This window comes from Pezoporus occidentalis, unplaced genomic scaffold (assembly GCF_034315485.1).
Source record: "Pezoporus occidentalis ecotype Australia unplaced genomic scaffold, CSIRO_AGI_Poc_V1 ctg1323, whole genome shotgun sequence".
NCBI classification, from domain to species: Eukaryota; Metazoa; Chordata; class Aves; order Psittaciformes; family Psittacidae; genus Pezoporus; species Pezoporus occidentalis.
In genome coordinates this window covers 1-14,859 of record NW_026913130.1, presented here as the reverse complement: position 1 = coordinate 14,859, position 14,859 = coordinate 1, and the positions used below count along the sequence as shown (strand labels likewise).

The 14,859-nt window shown below is 58.7% G+C and overlaps 1 protein-coding gene across 1 annotated transcript; it reads left to right on the top strand.

The window, feature by feature from the left end:
- Positions 1–1,482: 1,482 nt before the first annotated feature.
- On the top strand, positions 1,483–11,410 carry CRTC2 (CREB regulated transcription coactivator 2; the record flags this gene model as incomplete). The annotated part of the gene is made up of 9 exons (XM_062608979.1): positions 1,483–1,611; positions 4,582–4,698; positions 6,675–6,736; positions 7,119–7,187; positions 7,473–7,573; positions 9,378–9,407; positions 9,526–9,605; positions 9,697–9,746; positions 11,175–11,410. Coding segments are annotated over 9 exons (874 nt in total), but the record flags the coding sequence as incomplete, so codon positions are not given.
- Positions 11,411–14,859: the final 3,449 nt, after the last annotated feature.

Sequence of the window (14,859 nt, the reverse complement as noted above, 5' to 3'; positions counted from 1 at the left end):
TGTGTGTGGCGGGGTGTCTATAGGGGGTACCCCCCCATTGGATGTCTGTAGGGTGAAACCCCCCTATTCCTGAGCTATTCCTGCCCCTATTCCCACCCCATTCCCCCTCATTCCTGCCCTGTTATTGCCCTATTCCTGCCCTATTCCTTCCCCTATTCCCTCCCCATTCCTGCCCTATTCCTTCCCCTATTCCTGCCCTATTCCCACCCCATTCCCCCTCATTCCTGCCCTGTTATTGCCCTATTCCTGCCCTATTCCTTCCCCTATTCCCCCCCATTCCTGCCCTGTTATTGCCCTATTCTTGCCCTTTTCCTTCCCCTATTCCCCCCCATTCCTGCCCTATTCCTTCCCCTATTCCTGCCATATTCCGACCCCATTTCCCCCCGTTCCTGCCCTATTCCCCGCCATTCCTGCCCTATTCCTTCCCCTATTCCTGCCATATTCCCACTCTATTCCTACTCTATTATTCCCCTATTCCTGCCCTATTTCTGTCCTATCCCCACTCCATTCCTGCCCTATTATTCTCTTATTCTTGCCCTATTCTTTCCCCTGTTCCTGCCCTATTCCGACCCCATTCCCCCCCATTCCTGCTGTATTCCTGCCCTATTCCTCCTCCATTCCTGCTCTGTTATTGCCCTATTCTTGCCCTATTCCTTCCCCTATTCCTGCCCTATTCCGACCCCATTCCCCCCATTCCTGCCCTATTATTGCCCTGTTCCTGCCCTATTCCTTCCCCTATTCCCGCTCCATTCCTGCCCTATTCTTTCCCCATTCGCCCCCCATTCCTGCTCTATTCCTTCTCCCATTCCCCCCCATTCCCATTCCCCCCCATTCCCCCCATTCCCATTCCCCCCCATTCCCATTCCCCCCATTCCCATTCCCCCCCATTCCCATTCCCCCCCATTCCCATTCCCCCCCATCCCCATTCCCCCCCATCCCCATTCCCCCGCATCCCCATTCCCCCGCATCCCCATTCCCCCCCATCCCCATTCCCCCCCATCCCCATTCCCATCCCCATCCCCGTTCCCATCCCCGTCCCCATCCCCGTCCCCATCCCCATCCCCGTTCCCATCCCCATCCCATCCCCATTCCCATCCCCATTCCCATCCATCCCATTCCCCCCCTCCATTTCCCATCCCCATTCCCATCCCCCCCATTCCCATCCCCATTCCATTCCTGTTTCCATTCCCATCCCCGTCCCATCCCTATCCCATTCCCATCCCCATTCCCATCCCATCCCCATTCCATTCCTGTTTCCATCCGCATCCCCATCCCTATCCCTATCCCATCCCCGTTCCCCATCCCCATTCCCATCCCCATCCCCATTCCCCCCCCTCCCCATCCCCATCCCCTCCCCATCCCCTCCCCATCCCCTCCCCATCCCATCCCCATCCCCGTCCCCATCCCCATTCCCGTCCCCATCCCATCCCCATCCCCATTCCCCCCCATTCCCATTCCCCCCCGTTCCCCATCCCGGGCTGCTCCCGCATCCCTGCTCCCCGCTCGCAGTTGCAGGCGCAGAAGCTGCGCCTGGCGCACAGCCGGGGCCCCTATTACAGCGGCTCCCTTCCCAACGTCAACCAGCTGGGCAGCGGCATTCCCGACTTCCAGGTGAGCGCCGGGATATCCCGGGGGGGGCGGCGGGAGCGCTGCTCCCAGGGCGGGGATGGGGCGGAAGGGATGGGATAATGGGGAAGGGATGGGGTGAAAGGGGTGGGGTGGGATAGAGGAAAAGGATGGGATGAAAAGGATGGGATAAAGGGGAAGGGATGGGATGGAAAGGATGGGATAATGGGGAAGGGATGGGATAGAGGAAAAAGATGGGATAATGGGAAGGGATGGGGTGAAAGGGATGGGGTGAAAGGGATGTGATAGGGTGAAAGGGATGGGGTGGGATAGAGAAAAAGGATGGGATAAGAGGGATGGGATGGAAGGGATGGGATAGAGGAAAAGGATGGGATAATGGGGAAGGGATGGGGTGAAAGGGATGGGGTAAAAGGGATGGGATGGGGCGAAAAGGATGGGATAATGGGGAAGGGATAAGAGGGAAGAGATGGGGTGAAAGGTATGGGATAGAGGAAAAGGATGGGATGAAAGGGAGGGGGTAAGAGGGAAGGGATGGGATGGGATAAGAGGGAAGGGTTGGGATAGAGGAAAAGAATGGGATGAAAGGGAGGGGATAAGAGGGAAGGGATGGGATAAGAGAGAAGGGATGGGATGGGATAGAGGAAAAGGATGGGATGAAAGGGATGGGATAATGGGGAAGGGATGGGATGGAGGAAAAGGATGGAATAATGGGGAAGGGATGGGGTGAAAGGGATGGGGTGGGATAGAGAAAAAGGATGGGATGAAAAGGATGGGATAAGAGGGATGGGATGGAAGGGATGGGATAGAGGAAAAGGATGGGATAATGGGGAAGGGATGCGGTGAAAGGGGATAAGGGGGAGGGGATGGGATAATGGGGAAGGGATGGGGTGAAAGGGATGGGATAGAAGAAAAGGATGGGATGAAAGGGATGGGTTAAGAGGGAAGGGATGGGATGGAAGGGATGGGATGGGATAGAGGGAAACGGTGGGATGAAAGGGATGGGATAAGAGGGAAGAGATGGGATAGAGGAGAAGGATGGGATAATGGGGAAGGGATGGGGTGGAAGGGATGGGATGGGATAGAGAAAGGATGGGATGAAAAGGATGGGATAAGAGGTAAGGGATGGGATGGAATGGATGGGATAATGGGGAAGGACTGGGATAAGAGAAAAGGGATGGGATAAGAAGGAAGGGATGGGATAAAAGGGAAGGGATGTAAAAGGGATGAGGTAAGAGAGAAAGGATGGGATGAAAGGGATGGGATGGGAGGAAAGAAATGGGATGGGATAAGAGGAAAAGGATGAGATAAGAGAGAAAAGATGGGATGAGAAGAAGAGGATGGCATAAGAGAGAAGGGATAGGATAAAAGAGAAGAGATGGGATGGAAGGGATGGGATGAGATGAGAGGGAAGGGATGGGATAAAAGGGATTGGGATGAGAGGGATGGGATGGGATGAGAGGAAGCGTCCTCAAGCTGCTCCAAAGGGAGTTCATTGGGAAGCATTCATCCACTGAGGAGGGGTCGGGATCGGGATCGGGCCAGGGAATGGTGGAGACTCCATCCATGGCAGCATTCCCAATGCGTGCTGGGAATGGTTGGGATCCAGCTGGCTGATTCCATGATCCCTTTGGTGGCCTCATCCCGACCCCATCCTGGCCCCATCCCAACCTCATCCCGACCTCATCCCGACCCCATCCCGGCCTCATCCCGACCCCATCCCGACCCCATCCCGGCCCCATCCCAACCTCATCCCGGCCTCATCCCGGCCTCATCCCAACCTCATCCCGACCCCATCCCGACCTCATCCCGGCCCCATCCCTTCCCGACCTCATCCCAGCCCCATCCCAACCTCATCCCGGCCCCATCCCGGCCCCATCCCAACCTCATCCCGGCCCCATCCCGACCTCATCCCGGCCCCATCCCGGCCCCATCCCGACCTCATCCCGGCCCCATCCCGGCCCCATCCCAACCTCATCCCGGCCCCATCCCGGCCCCATCCCGACCTCATCCCGACCCCATCGCGACCTCATCCAGGTCCCATCCCGGCCTCATCCCGGCCCCATCCCGACCTCATCCCGGCCCCATTGCGACCTCATCCAGGTCCCATCCCGACCTCATCCAGGTCCCATCCCGGCCCCCTCCCGGCCCCATCCCAGCCCCATCCCAGCCCCATCTCAGCCCCATCCCGGCCCCATCCCGGCCTCATCCAGGTCCCATCCCGGCCCCATCCCGGCCCCATCCCAGCCCCATCCCGGCCTCATCCCGGCCCCATCCTGGCCCCATCCTGGCCTCATCCTGGCCTCATCCCGGCCTCATCCTGGCCTCATCCCAGCCCCATCCCGGCCCCATTCTGGCCTCATCCCGGCCCCATCCCGGCCTCATCCCAACCTCATCCCGGCCTCATCCCAGCCCCATCCCGGCCCCATCCCAGCCCCATCCCAGCCCCATCCCGACCCCATCCCAGCCCCATCCCGGCCTCATCCCAGCCCCATCCCGGCCCCATCCCGGCCCCATCCCAGCCCCATCCCGGCTCCATCCCGGCCTCATCCCGGCCCCATCCCAGCCCCATCCCGGCTCCATCCCGGCCTCATCCCGACCTCATCCCGACCTCATCCCGACCCCATCCCGACCTCATCCCGACCTCATCCCGGCCCCATCCCGACCTCATCCCGACCTCATCCCGACCTCATCCCGGCCCCATCCTGACCTCATCCCGACCCCATCCCGACCTCATCCCGACCCCATCCCAACCTCATCCCAGCCTCATCCCGACCTCATCCCGGCCTCATCCCAACCTCATCCCAACCTCATCCCAGCCCCATCCCGGCTCCATCCCAACCTCATCCCAGCCTCATCCCAACCTCATCCCAGCCCCATCCCGGCCCCATCCCAACCTCATCCCGGCCCCATCCCGGCCCCATCCCAGCCCCATCCCGGCCTCATCCCAACCCCATCCCAGCCCCATCCCGTCCTCATCCCGGTCTCCTCCCTCAGGGCCCGCTTCATTCCCCGCTGGATTCCCCCCGGAGCACCCGGCACCACGGCCTGGTGGAGCGGGTGCAGCGGGATCCGCGCCGGATGGTGTCCCCGCTGCGCCGCTACGTGCGCCAGATATCCTTTATCCCGGCGGCGTTCCCGTGGGATCAGCGGCATTCCCATTGGATTAGTGCCTTCAGACAGGCAGCATTCCCGTGGGATCAGCAGCATTCCCATGGGATCAGTGCATCTGCGCAGGCAGAATTCCCATGGGATCAGCGCTTTCAGGCAGGTGGCATTCCCATTGGATTAGTGCCTCCAGACAGGCAGCATTCCCATGGGATCGGCAGCATTCCCATGGGATCAGCAGCATTCCCATGGGATCAACGCTTTCAGGCAGGTGGCATTCCCATTGGATTAGTGCCTTCAGACAGGCAGCATTCCCATGGGATCAGTGGCATTCCCATTGGATTAGTGCCTTCAGACAGGCAGCATTCCCATGGGATCGGCAGCATTCCCATGGGATCAGCAGCATTCCCATGGGATCACAGCGTCTGGGTAGGCAGTATTCCCATTGGATCAGTGGCATTCCCATGGGATAGGTGGCATTCCCATCGGATCAGCGCTTTCAGGCAGGTAGCATTCCCATTGGATTAGTGCCTTCAGACAGGCAGCATTCCCATGGGATCGGCAGCATTCCCATGGGATCAGCAGCATTCCCATGGGATCGGCGGCATTCCCATGGGATCGGCAGCATTCCCATGGGATCAGCAGCATTCCCATGGGATCAGCGGCATTCCCATGGGATCAGTGCCTCTGGGCAGGCAGCATTCCCATGGGATCGGCAGCATTCCCATGGGATCAGCAGCATTCCCATGGGATCACAGCGTCTGGGTAGGCAGTATTCCCATTGGATCAGTGGCATTCCCATGGGATCGGTGGCATTCCCATGGGATCAGCGGCATTCCCATGGGATCAGTGCCTCTGGGCAGGCAGCATTCCCATGGGATCACAGCGTCTGGGTAGGCAGCATTCCCATTGGATCAGTGGCATTCCCATGGGATTGGTGGCATTCCCATAGGATCAGCGCTTTCAGGCAGGTGGCATTCCCATTGGATTAGTGCCTTCAGACAGGCAGCATTCCCATGGGATCAGTGGCATTCCCATTGGATTGGTGCCTTCAGACAAGCAGCATTCCCATGGGATCAGTGCCTCTGCGCAGGCAGCATTCCCATGGGATCACAGCCTCTGGGTAAGCAGTATTCCCGTGGGATCAGTGCCTCTGGGCAGGTGGCATTCCCGTGGGATCAGCGGCATTCCCATGGGGTTGGTGGCATTCCCATTGGATCAGTGCCTCTGGGCAGGCAGCATTCCCATGGAATCAGCAGCATTCCCGTGGGATCAGCGGCATTCCCATGGGATCAGCAGCATTCCCATGGGATCAGCAGCATTCCTATGGGATCAGTGGCATTCCCATGGGATCAGCAGCATTCCCGTGGGATCAGCGGCATTCCTATGGGATCAGCGGCATTCCCATGGGATCAGCAGCATTCCCGTGGGATCAGCGCCATTCCCATAGGATTAGCGGCATTCCCGTGGGATCAGCGGCATTCCCATAGGATTAGCGGCATTCCCGTGGGATCAGCGGCATTCCCATAGGATCAGCGGCATTCCCATGGGATCAGCGGCATCCCCATGGGATCAGCGGCATTCCCATGGGATCGGCCCCTCCAGACAGGCAGCATTCCCATGGGATCAGCAGCATTCCCATGGGATCGGCCCCTCCAGACAGGCAGCATTCCTATGGGATCAGCGGCATTCCCATGGGATCAGCAACATTCCCATAGGATCAGCGGCATTCCCATGGGATCAGCGGCATTCCCATGGGATCGGCCCCTCCAGACAGGCAGCATTCCTATGGGATCAGCAGCATCCCCGTGGGATCAGCGGCATCCCCGTGGGATCAGCGGCATTCCCATGGGATCAGCGGCATTCCCATGGGATCAGCAGCATTCCCATAGGATCAGCGGCATTCCCATGGGATCAGCGGCATTCCCATGGGATCGCCCCCTCCGGACCCCCGTGCCTGTTCTCCCTTAACGCGCCCGCACATCGACAGCTCTCCCTATGGACCCACGTACCTGTCGCCCCCCCCCGAGCCCAGCTGGAGGAGGTAAATCCCCCTTTTCCTTGGATCCCAGCCTTGGGATCGGGAATGGCGGCTCCTGCTTCCCCCATGAGCTTCCCCATCTCCTCCCTTCGCTCCCAAGGGAAAGCGTGGCCTGCTTCCCATTAAAAAGACAGGGAAAAGCGCTCCCATCCTGCTTATCCCGGTGCACAGCCCCCATGGATCCCATGGGATTCTCCCCCTCCTCCCCATCCTTCTCCCAAGCAGCATCCAGCCATGGCTTGGCTCCTGCTCCATGGAGCCGCAAGGAGCGGGATCCCCCTTCCCTCCGGCTTTCCTTTGGGATCCCCTTTGGGATCCAGGCCGGGAATGGGATGAGGATGCCGTGGGTCAGCACATTCCCGAGTAACGCTTCCCTTTCCCGAAGGACCATGCCCTGGGGGAACTTCCCGATGGAAAAGGGCCACTTGTTCCGCCTGCCCTCGGCTCTCAACAGGTCGGTGCTTGCCTTCATCCCGGTTTTCCTTCCTGTCTTTCCTAGGGATCGCTGTGGGGGGGATCACCCCCACTTTGGGGGCCTCCATCCCGTTTGGATCCTGGGATGCGGGAGCCAGCGCATCCTTTGGGATCCCCATGGTGGGGGGGGGGTCATGGCAGCTCCTGCTCCATCGCTCCCATCCGGATCCCATGGGATAAGTGGGGGGGGGGAGCTTCCTTGGGGGGGCTCCGGGGGCCTCTTCCCAATGGGAATTCCCAGCCTGGATCCCGCTGTCTCCCGCAGGACGAATTCCGACTCCGCTCTGCACACGAGCGCCCTCAACCCCGGCCCCCAGGACCCCTTCCTGGGCCCCACACAGGGACCCCCCGCGCCCGGGCGCCGCGGTGAGAGCCCCACGGCGAGCACATGGACCCGGCCCCCCCCCCCCCCCCCATCCCATTGTGTCCATCCCATTGGATCCATCCCATTGTGTCCTTCCCATTGGATCCATCCCATTGTGTCCTTCCCACTGGATCCATCCCATTGTGTCCATCCCATTGGATCCATCCCATTGTGTCCATCCCATTGTGTCCTTCCCATTGGATCCATTCCATCGTGTCCATCCCCATGTGTCCATCCCCTTGGATCCAGCCCGTTGCATCCATCCCGTTGCGTCTGTCCCCATCCCTTTGCGTCCATCCCCTTGTGTCCATCCCATTGTGTCCTTCCCATTGGATCCATCCCATTGTGTCCTTCCCATTGGATCCATTCCATCGTGTCCATCCCCATGTGTCCATCCCCTTGTGTTCATCCCCTTGGATCCATCCCGTTGCGTCCATCCCGTTGCGTCCATCCCCTTGTGTCCATCTCCATCCCGTTGCGTCCATCCCCATCCCGTTGCATCCATCCCGTTGCGTCCGTCCCCATCCCCTTGTGTCCATCCCCTTGGATCCATCCCGTTGCGTCCATCCCCATCCCATTGCGTTCATCCCCATCCCACTGTGTCCATCCCCATCCCGTTACGTCCATCCCATTGCATCCATCCCCATCCCCTTGTGTCCATCCCGTTGCGTCCGTCCCCATCCCGTTGCGTCCGTCCCCAGCCCGTTGCGTCCGTCCCCATCCCGTTGCGTCCATCCCCATCCCGTTGCGTCCATCCCCATCCCGTTGCGTCCGTCCCGTTGCGTCCACCCCCATCCCCTTCTGTCCATCCCGTTGCGTCCATCCCCATCCCGTTGCATCCATCCCGTTGCATCCATCCCCATCCCCTTGTGTCCATCCCGTTGCGTCCGTCCCGTTGCGTCCATCCCCATCCCCTTGTGTCCATCCCGTTGCGTCCATCCCCATCCCGTTGCGTCCATCCCGTTGCGTCCATCCCCATCCCGTTGCGTCCATCCTGTTGCATCCATCCCCATCCCGTTGCGTCCATCCCGTTGCATCCATCCCCATCCCCTTGTGTCCATCCCGTTGCGTCCATCCCCATCCCGTTGCGTCCATCCCCATCCCGTTTTATCCATCCCCATCCCGTTGTGTCCATCCCCATCCCGTTGCGTCCATCCCCATCCCTTTTTATCCATCCCCATCCCGTTGCGTCCATCCCCATCCCGTTTTATCCATCCCCATCCCGTTGTGTCCATCCCCATCCCATTGCGTCCATCCTGTTGCATCCATCCCCATCCCGTTGGGTCCATCCCGTTGCATCCGTCCCCATCCAATTGCGTCCATCCCCATCCCGTTGCGTCCATCCCCATCCCGTTGCGTCCATCCCCATCCCGTTGCGTCCATCCCCATCCCGTTGCGTCCATCCCCATCCCCTTGTGTCCATCCCGTTGCGTCCATCCCCATCCCGTTGGGTCCATCCCGTTGCATCCGTCCCCATCCCGTTGTGTCCATCCCGTTGCGTCCATCCCCATCCCTTTTTATCCATCCCCATCCCGTTGCGTCCATCCCCATCCCGTTTTATCCATCCCCATCCCGTTGTGTCCATCCCCATCCCATTGCGTCCATCCCGTTGCATCCATCCCCATCCCGTTGCGTCCATCCCGTTGCGTCCATCCCGTTGCGTCCATCCCGTTGCGTCCATCCCGTTGCATCCATCCACATCCCGTTGCGTCCATCCCCATCCCGTTGCGTCCATCCCGTTGCGTCCATCCCCATCCCGTTGCGTCCATCCCCCTGTCTCCATCACCATTCCCTCCTCTCTTCCAGGTTTCCTGGATGGGGATGCAGACAGCAAAGGTGAGCCCCACATCCCTGACCCCAACGCCTGTGCCCCCTTCCCCGCCCCATACATTGAGGTGCGCCGATGTTTGGGGGGGGGTTTGCTCCATGCCCCATTCCCGATGCCTCTTCCCAGTGTTCCTTTTCCAAGTGCCTCCCATCGAAGAGACCTTCGATGATCCCAAGCCTCCGCTGAAGCCCTGGGACACGCGGAAGGTGGGATAGGACCGGGAATGGGGTTGGGAATGGGACCGCGCTCCGCACCCATCCTGCCCTCACCTCCTTCCTCCCCCCCTCCACCCCATAGCTCTCCTCCTCCTCCGCCCGGCCACGCTCCTGCGAGGTCCCTGGGATCCAGTGAGTGCTTTGGGAATGCTTTGGGATTCCTTTGGGAGTGCTTTGGGAATGGTTTGGGAATGGTTTGGGAATGGTTTGGGAATGGTTTGGGAATGGTTTGGGAATGGGAATGGTTTCGGATTGCTTTGGGAATGCTTTGGGAATGGTTTGGGAATGCTTTGTGAGTGCTTTGGGAATGGTTTGGGAGTGCTTTGGGAATGCTTTGGGATTGCTTTGGGAATGGTTTGGGAGTGCTTTGGGAATGCTTTGGGATTGCTTTGGGAATGCTTTGGGATTGCTTTGGGAATGCTTTGGGATTGCTTTGGGAATGGTTTGCTTTGGGAATGCTTTGGGAATGGTTTGGGATTCCTTTGGGAATGGTTTGGGAATGGTTTGGGAATGCTTTGGGAATGCTTTGGGAATGGTTTGGGAATGGTTTGGGAGTGCTTTGGGAGTGCTTTGGGAGTGCTTTGGGAGTGCTTTGGGAATGCTTTGGGAGTGCTTTGGGAATGGTTTGGGAATGCTTTGGGAGTGCTTTGGGAATGGTTTGGGAATGCTTTGGGGATGCTTTGGGAGTGCTTTGGGAGTGCTTTGGGAATGGTTTGGGAGTGCTTTGGGAATGGTTTGGGAATGGTTTGGGAATGGTTTGGGAGTGGTTTGGGAATGGTTTGGGAATGGTTTGGGAGTGCTTTGGGAATGGTTTGGGAATGGTTTGGGAATGGTTTGGGAATGGTTTGGGACTGCTTTGGGGTTGCTTTGGGGTTGCTTTGGGGTTGCTTTGGGGTTGCTTTGGGGTTGCTTTGGGGTTGCTTTGGGGTTGCTTTGGGAACGCTTTGGGAACGCTTTGGGAACGCTTTGGGAACGCTTTGGGAACGCTTTGGGATTGCTTTGGGATTGCGTTGGGAATGCTTTGGGAATGCTTTGGGAATGCTTTGGGATTGCTTTGGGAGTGCTTTGGGATTGCTTTGGGAGTGCTTTGGGATTGCTTTGGGATTGCTTTGGGAATGCTTTGGGATTGCTTTGGGAATGCTTTGGGATTGCTTTGGGATTGCTTTGGGATTGCTTTGGGAATGCTTTGGGAATGCTTTGGGAATGGTTTGGGATTGCTTTGGGAGTGCTTTGGGAGTGCTTTGGGAACGCTTTGGGAACGCTTTGGGAACGCTTTGGGAACGCTTTGGGATTGCTTTGGGAATGCTTTGGGAACGCTTTGGGAATGCTTTGGGAACGCTTTGGGAACGCTTTGGGATTGCTTTGGGAATGCTTTGGGAATGCTTTGGGAATGCTTTGGGAACGCTTTGGGAACGCTTTGGGATTGCTTTGGGATTGCTTTGGGAATGCTTTGGGAATGCTTTGGGATTGCTTTGGGATTGCTTTGGGAAGGGGGGGGGAGGGCAATGGGATGCCCCCGGATGCGATTCCCACCTTTTCCCGTGCCTCTTCCTGCCCCAGCGTCTTCCCATCGCCGGATCCCGCCGCCTCGGTGCCCCTCATCCCGCCCGCCCTGGGCACGGGGGGGTCCCTGCCCGACCTCAGCAGCCTGCACTTCCCGTCCCCGCTGCCCACCCCGCTGGACCCCGAGGAGAGCCCCTTCCCCAGCCTCGGCAGCACCGGCAACCTCGCCACCACCATGACCCACCTGGGCATCAGCGGCTCCGTGGCGCTGCCGCCCGCCTACGAATCCCAGGGTACCGGAAAGGGATGCGCGGGGAGGCAGGGGGAGGCAGTGGGAGGCATTGGATGCAGTGGGATGTGTTGGGATGCTGTGGGATGCACTGGGATGCGCTGGGATGCGCTGGGAGGCAGGGGGAGGCAGTGGGGTGTGTTGGGATGCGTTGGGATGCAGTGGCATGCATTGGGATGCAGTGGCATGCATTGCCATGCGTTGGGATGCAGTAGGATGCAGTGGGATGCATTGGGAGGCGTTGGGATGCAGTGGGATGCTGTGGGATGCATTGGATGCGTTGGGATGCGCTGCAATGCCTTGGGATGCATTGGATGCAGTGGGATGCGCTGGGATGCGTTGGGATGCAGTGGGATGCAGTGGGATGCACTGGGATGCGCTGGGATACAGTGGGAGGCATTGGGATGCACTGGGAGGCATTGGGATGCAGTAGGATGCAGTGGGGTGCAGTAGGATGCAGTGGGGTGCATTGGGATGCAGTGGCATGCGTTGGGATGCAGTGGGAGGCGTTGGGAGGCAGTGGGGTGCATTGGGATGCAGTGGCATGCGTTGGGATGCGGTGGGATGCAGTGGGATGCGTTGGGATGTGTTGGGAGGCACTGGATGCAGTGGGATGCGTTGGGATGCAGTGGGATGCACTGGGAGGCATTGGGATGTGTTGGGAGGCATTGTGATGCCTTGGGATGCAGTGGGATGCACTGGGAGGCATTGGGATGCGTTGGGAGGCATTGTCATGCCTTGGGATGCATTGGGAGGCGTTGGGATGCGGTGGGATGCGCTGGAATGCAGTGGGATGCGTTGGAATGCAGTGGGATGCGTTGGAATGCAGTGGGATGCGTTGGGATGCAGTGGGATGCACTGGGATGTGTTGGGAGGCATTGTGATGCCTTGGGATGCATTGGGAGGCGTTGGGATGCGGTGGGATGCATTGGATGCGTTGGGATGCGCTGGAATGCCTTGGGAGGCATTGGGATGCAGTGGGATGCATTGGATGCAGTGGGATGCGTTGGGATGCAGGGGATGCGTTGGGATGCAGGGGATGCGTTGGGATGCATTGGGAGGCATTGGATGCGCTGGGATGCCTTGGGATGTGCTGGGATGCAGTGGTATGTGTTGGGATACAGGGGATGCGTTGGGAGGCATTGGATGTGCTGGGATGCGTTGGGATGCAGTGGGATGCCTTGGGATGCCTTGGGATGTGTTGGTATGCCTTGGGATGCATTGGATGCGTTGGGATGCATTGGGATGTGTTGGGATGCGGTAAGTGCCCGGAGCAGCCCCTTAAGACAGGGGCGCTCCCAAGGGGTTGGAGGTATCCCGGTGATCCCAGCTTGGGAATGCTGCTGCCTTTGCAAGCTGGAGCATCCCTGGGATGTGTGTGGGTATCCCAGTGCTGATCCCAAGGGATGCGTGCCTGTCTCCCAGTACTAATCCCAAAGGATGCTCCCGTCTCCCAGTGCTGATCCCAAGGGATGTGTGTGGGTATCCCAGTGCTGATCCTAAAGGATGTGTGTGGGCATCCCAGTGCTGATCCCAAGGGATGTGTGCTGTGATCCCAAGGGATGTGTGTGTGTATCCCAGTGCTGATCCCAAGGGATGTGTGTGTGTATCCCAGTGCTGATCCCAAGGGATGCGTGTGGGTATCCCAGTGCTGATCCCAAGGGATGTGTGCTGTGATCCCAAGGGATGTGTGCTCGTATCCCAGTGCTGATCCTAAAGGATGTGTGTGGGTATCCCAGTGCTGATCCCAAGGGATGCGTGTGGGTATCCCAGTGCTGATCCCAAGGGATGTGTGTGGGTGTCCCAGTGCTGATCCCAAGGGATGTGTGTGGGTATCCCAGTGCTGATCCCAAGGGATGTGTGTGGGTATCCCAGTGCTGATCCCAAGGGATGTGTGTGGGTATCCCAGTGCTGATCCCAAGGGATGCGTGTGGGTATCCCAGTGCTGATCCCAAGGGATGCGTGTGGGTATCCCAGTGCTGATCCCAAGGGATGCGTGTGGGTATCCCAGTGCTGATCCCAAGGGATGCGTGTGGGTATCCCAGTGCTGATCCCAAGGGATGCGTGTGGGTATCCCAGTGCTGATCCCAAGGGATGCGTGTGTGTATCCCAGCGCTGATCCCAAGGGATGTGTGTGGGTATCCCAGTGCTGATCCCAAGGGATGTGTGTGGGTATCCCAGTGCTGATCCCAAGGGATGCGTGTGGGTATCCCAGTGCTGATCCCAAGGGATGTGTGTGGGTATCCCAGTGCTGATCCCAAGGGATGTGTGTGGGTATCCCAGTACTGATCCCAAGGGATGTGTGTGGGTATCCCAGTGCTGATCCCAAGGGATGTGTGTGGGTATCCCAGTGCTGATCCCAAGGGATGCGTGCCTGTCTCCCAGTACTAATCCCAAAGGATGCTCCCGTCTCCCAGTGCTGATCCCAAGGGATGTGTGTGGGTATCCCAGTGCTGATCCCAAGGGATGCGTGTGGGTATCCCAGTGCTGATCCCCAGGGATGTGTGTGTGTATCCCAGTACTGATCCCAAGGGATGTGTGCTCTGATCCCAAGGGATGTGTGCTCTAATCCCAAGGGATGTGTGCCCGTATCCCAGTACTGATCCCAAGGGATGTGTGCTCTGATCCTAAGGGATGTGTGCTCGTATCCCAGTGCTGATCCCAAGGGATGTGTGTGTGTATCCCAGTACTGATCCCAAGGGATATGTGCTCTGATCCCAAGGGATGTGTGCTCTGATCCCAAGGGATGTGTGCTCTGATCCCAAGGGATGTGTGCCCGTCTCCCAGTACTAATCCCAAAGGATGCTCCCATCTCCCAGTCCTACTCCCCAGGGATGTGTGCTTGTATCCCAGTACTAATCCCAAAGGATGTGTGCTCTGATCCCAAGGGATGTGTGCTCTGATCCCAAGGGATGTGTGTGCGTATCCCAGTGCTGATCCCAAGGGGTGTGTGTGGGTATCCCAGTACTAATCCCACAGGATTTGCGTTCATCCCAGTATTGATCCCAAGGGATGTGTGCTCTGATCCCAAGGGATGTGTGCTCTGATCCCAAGGGATGTGTGCTCGTCTCCCAGTACTAATCCCAAAGGATGCTCCTGTCTCCCAGTGCTGATCCCAAGGGATGTGTGTGGGTATCCCAGTGCTGATCCCAAGGGGTGTGTGTGTGTATCCCAGTACTAATCCCACAGGATTGCGTGTATCCCAGTCCTGATCCCAAGGGATGTGTGCTCTGATCCCAAGGGATGTGTGTGGGTATCCCAGTACTAATCCCAAAGGATGCTCCTGTCTCCCAGTGCTGATCCCAAGGGATGTGTGCTCTGATCCCAAGGGATGCGCGTGCATCCCATTGCTGTTCCCATGGGACATGCGTGTCCATCCATGTCTCCATCGTGTCTCCATCCCCCCCCCATTCCCCCCCCAATTCCCTCGGGATAACTCCTCCTCTCTTCTCT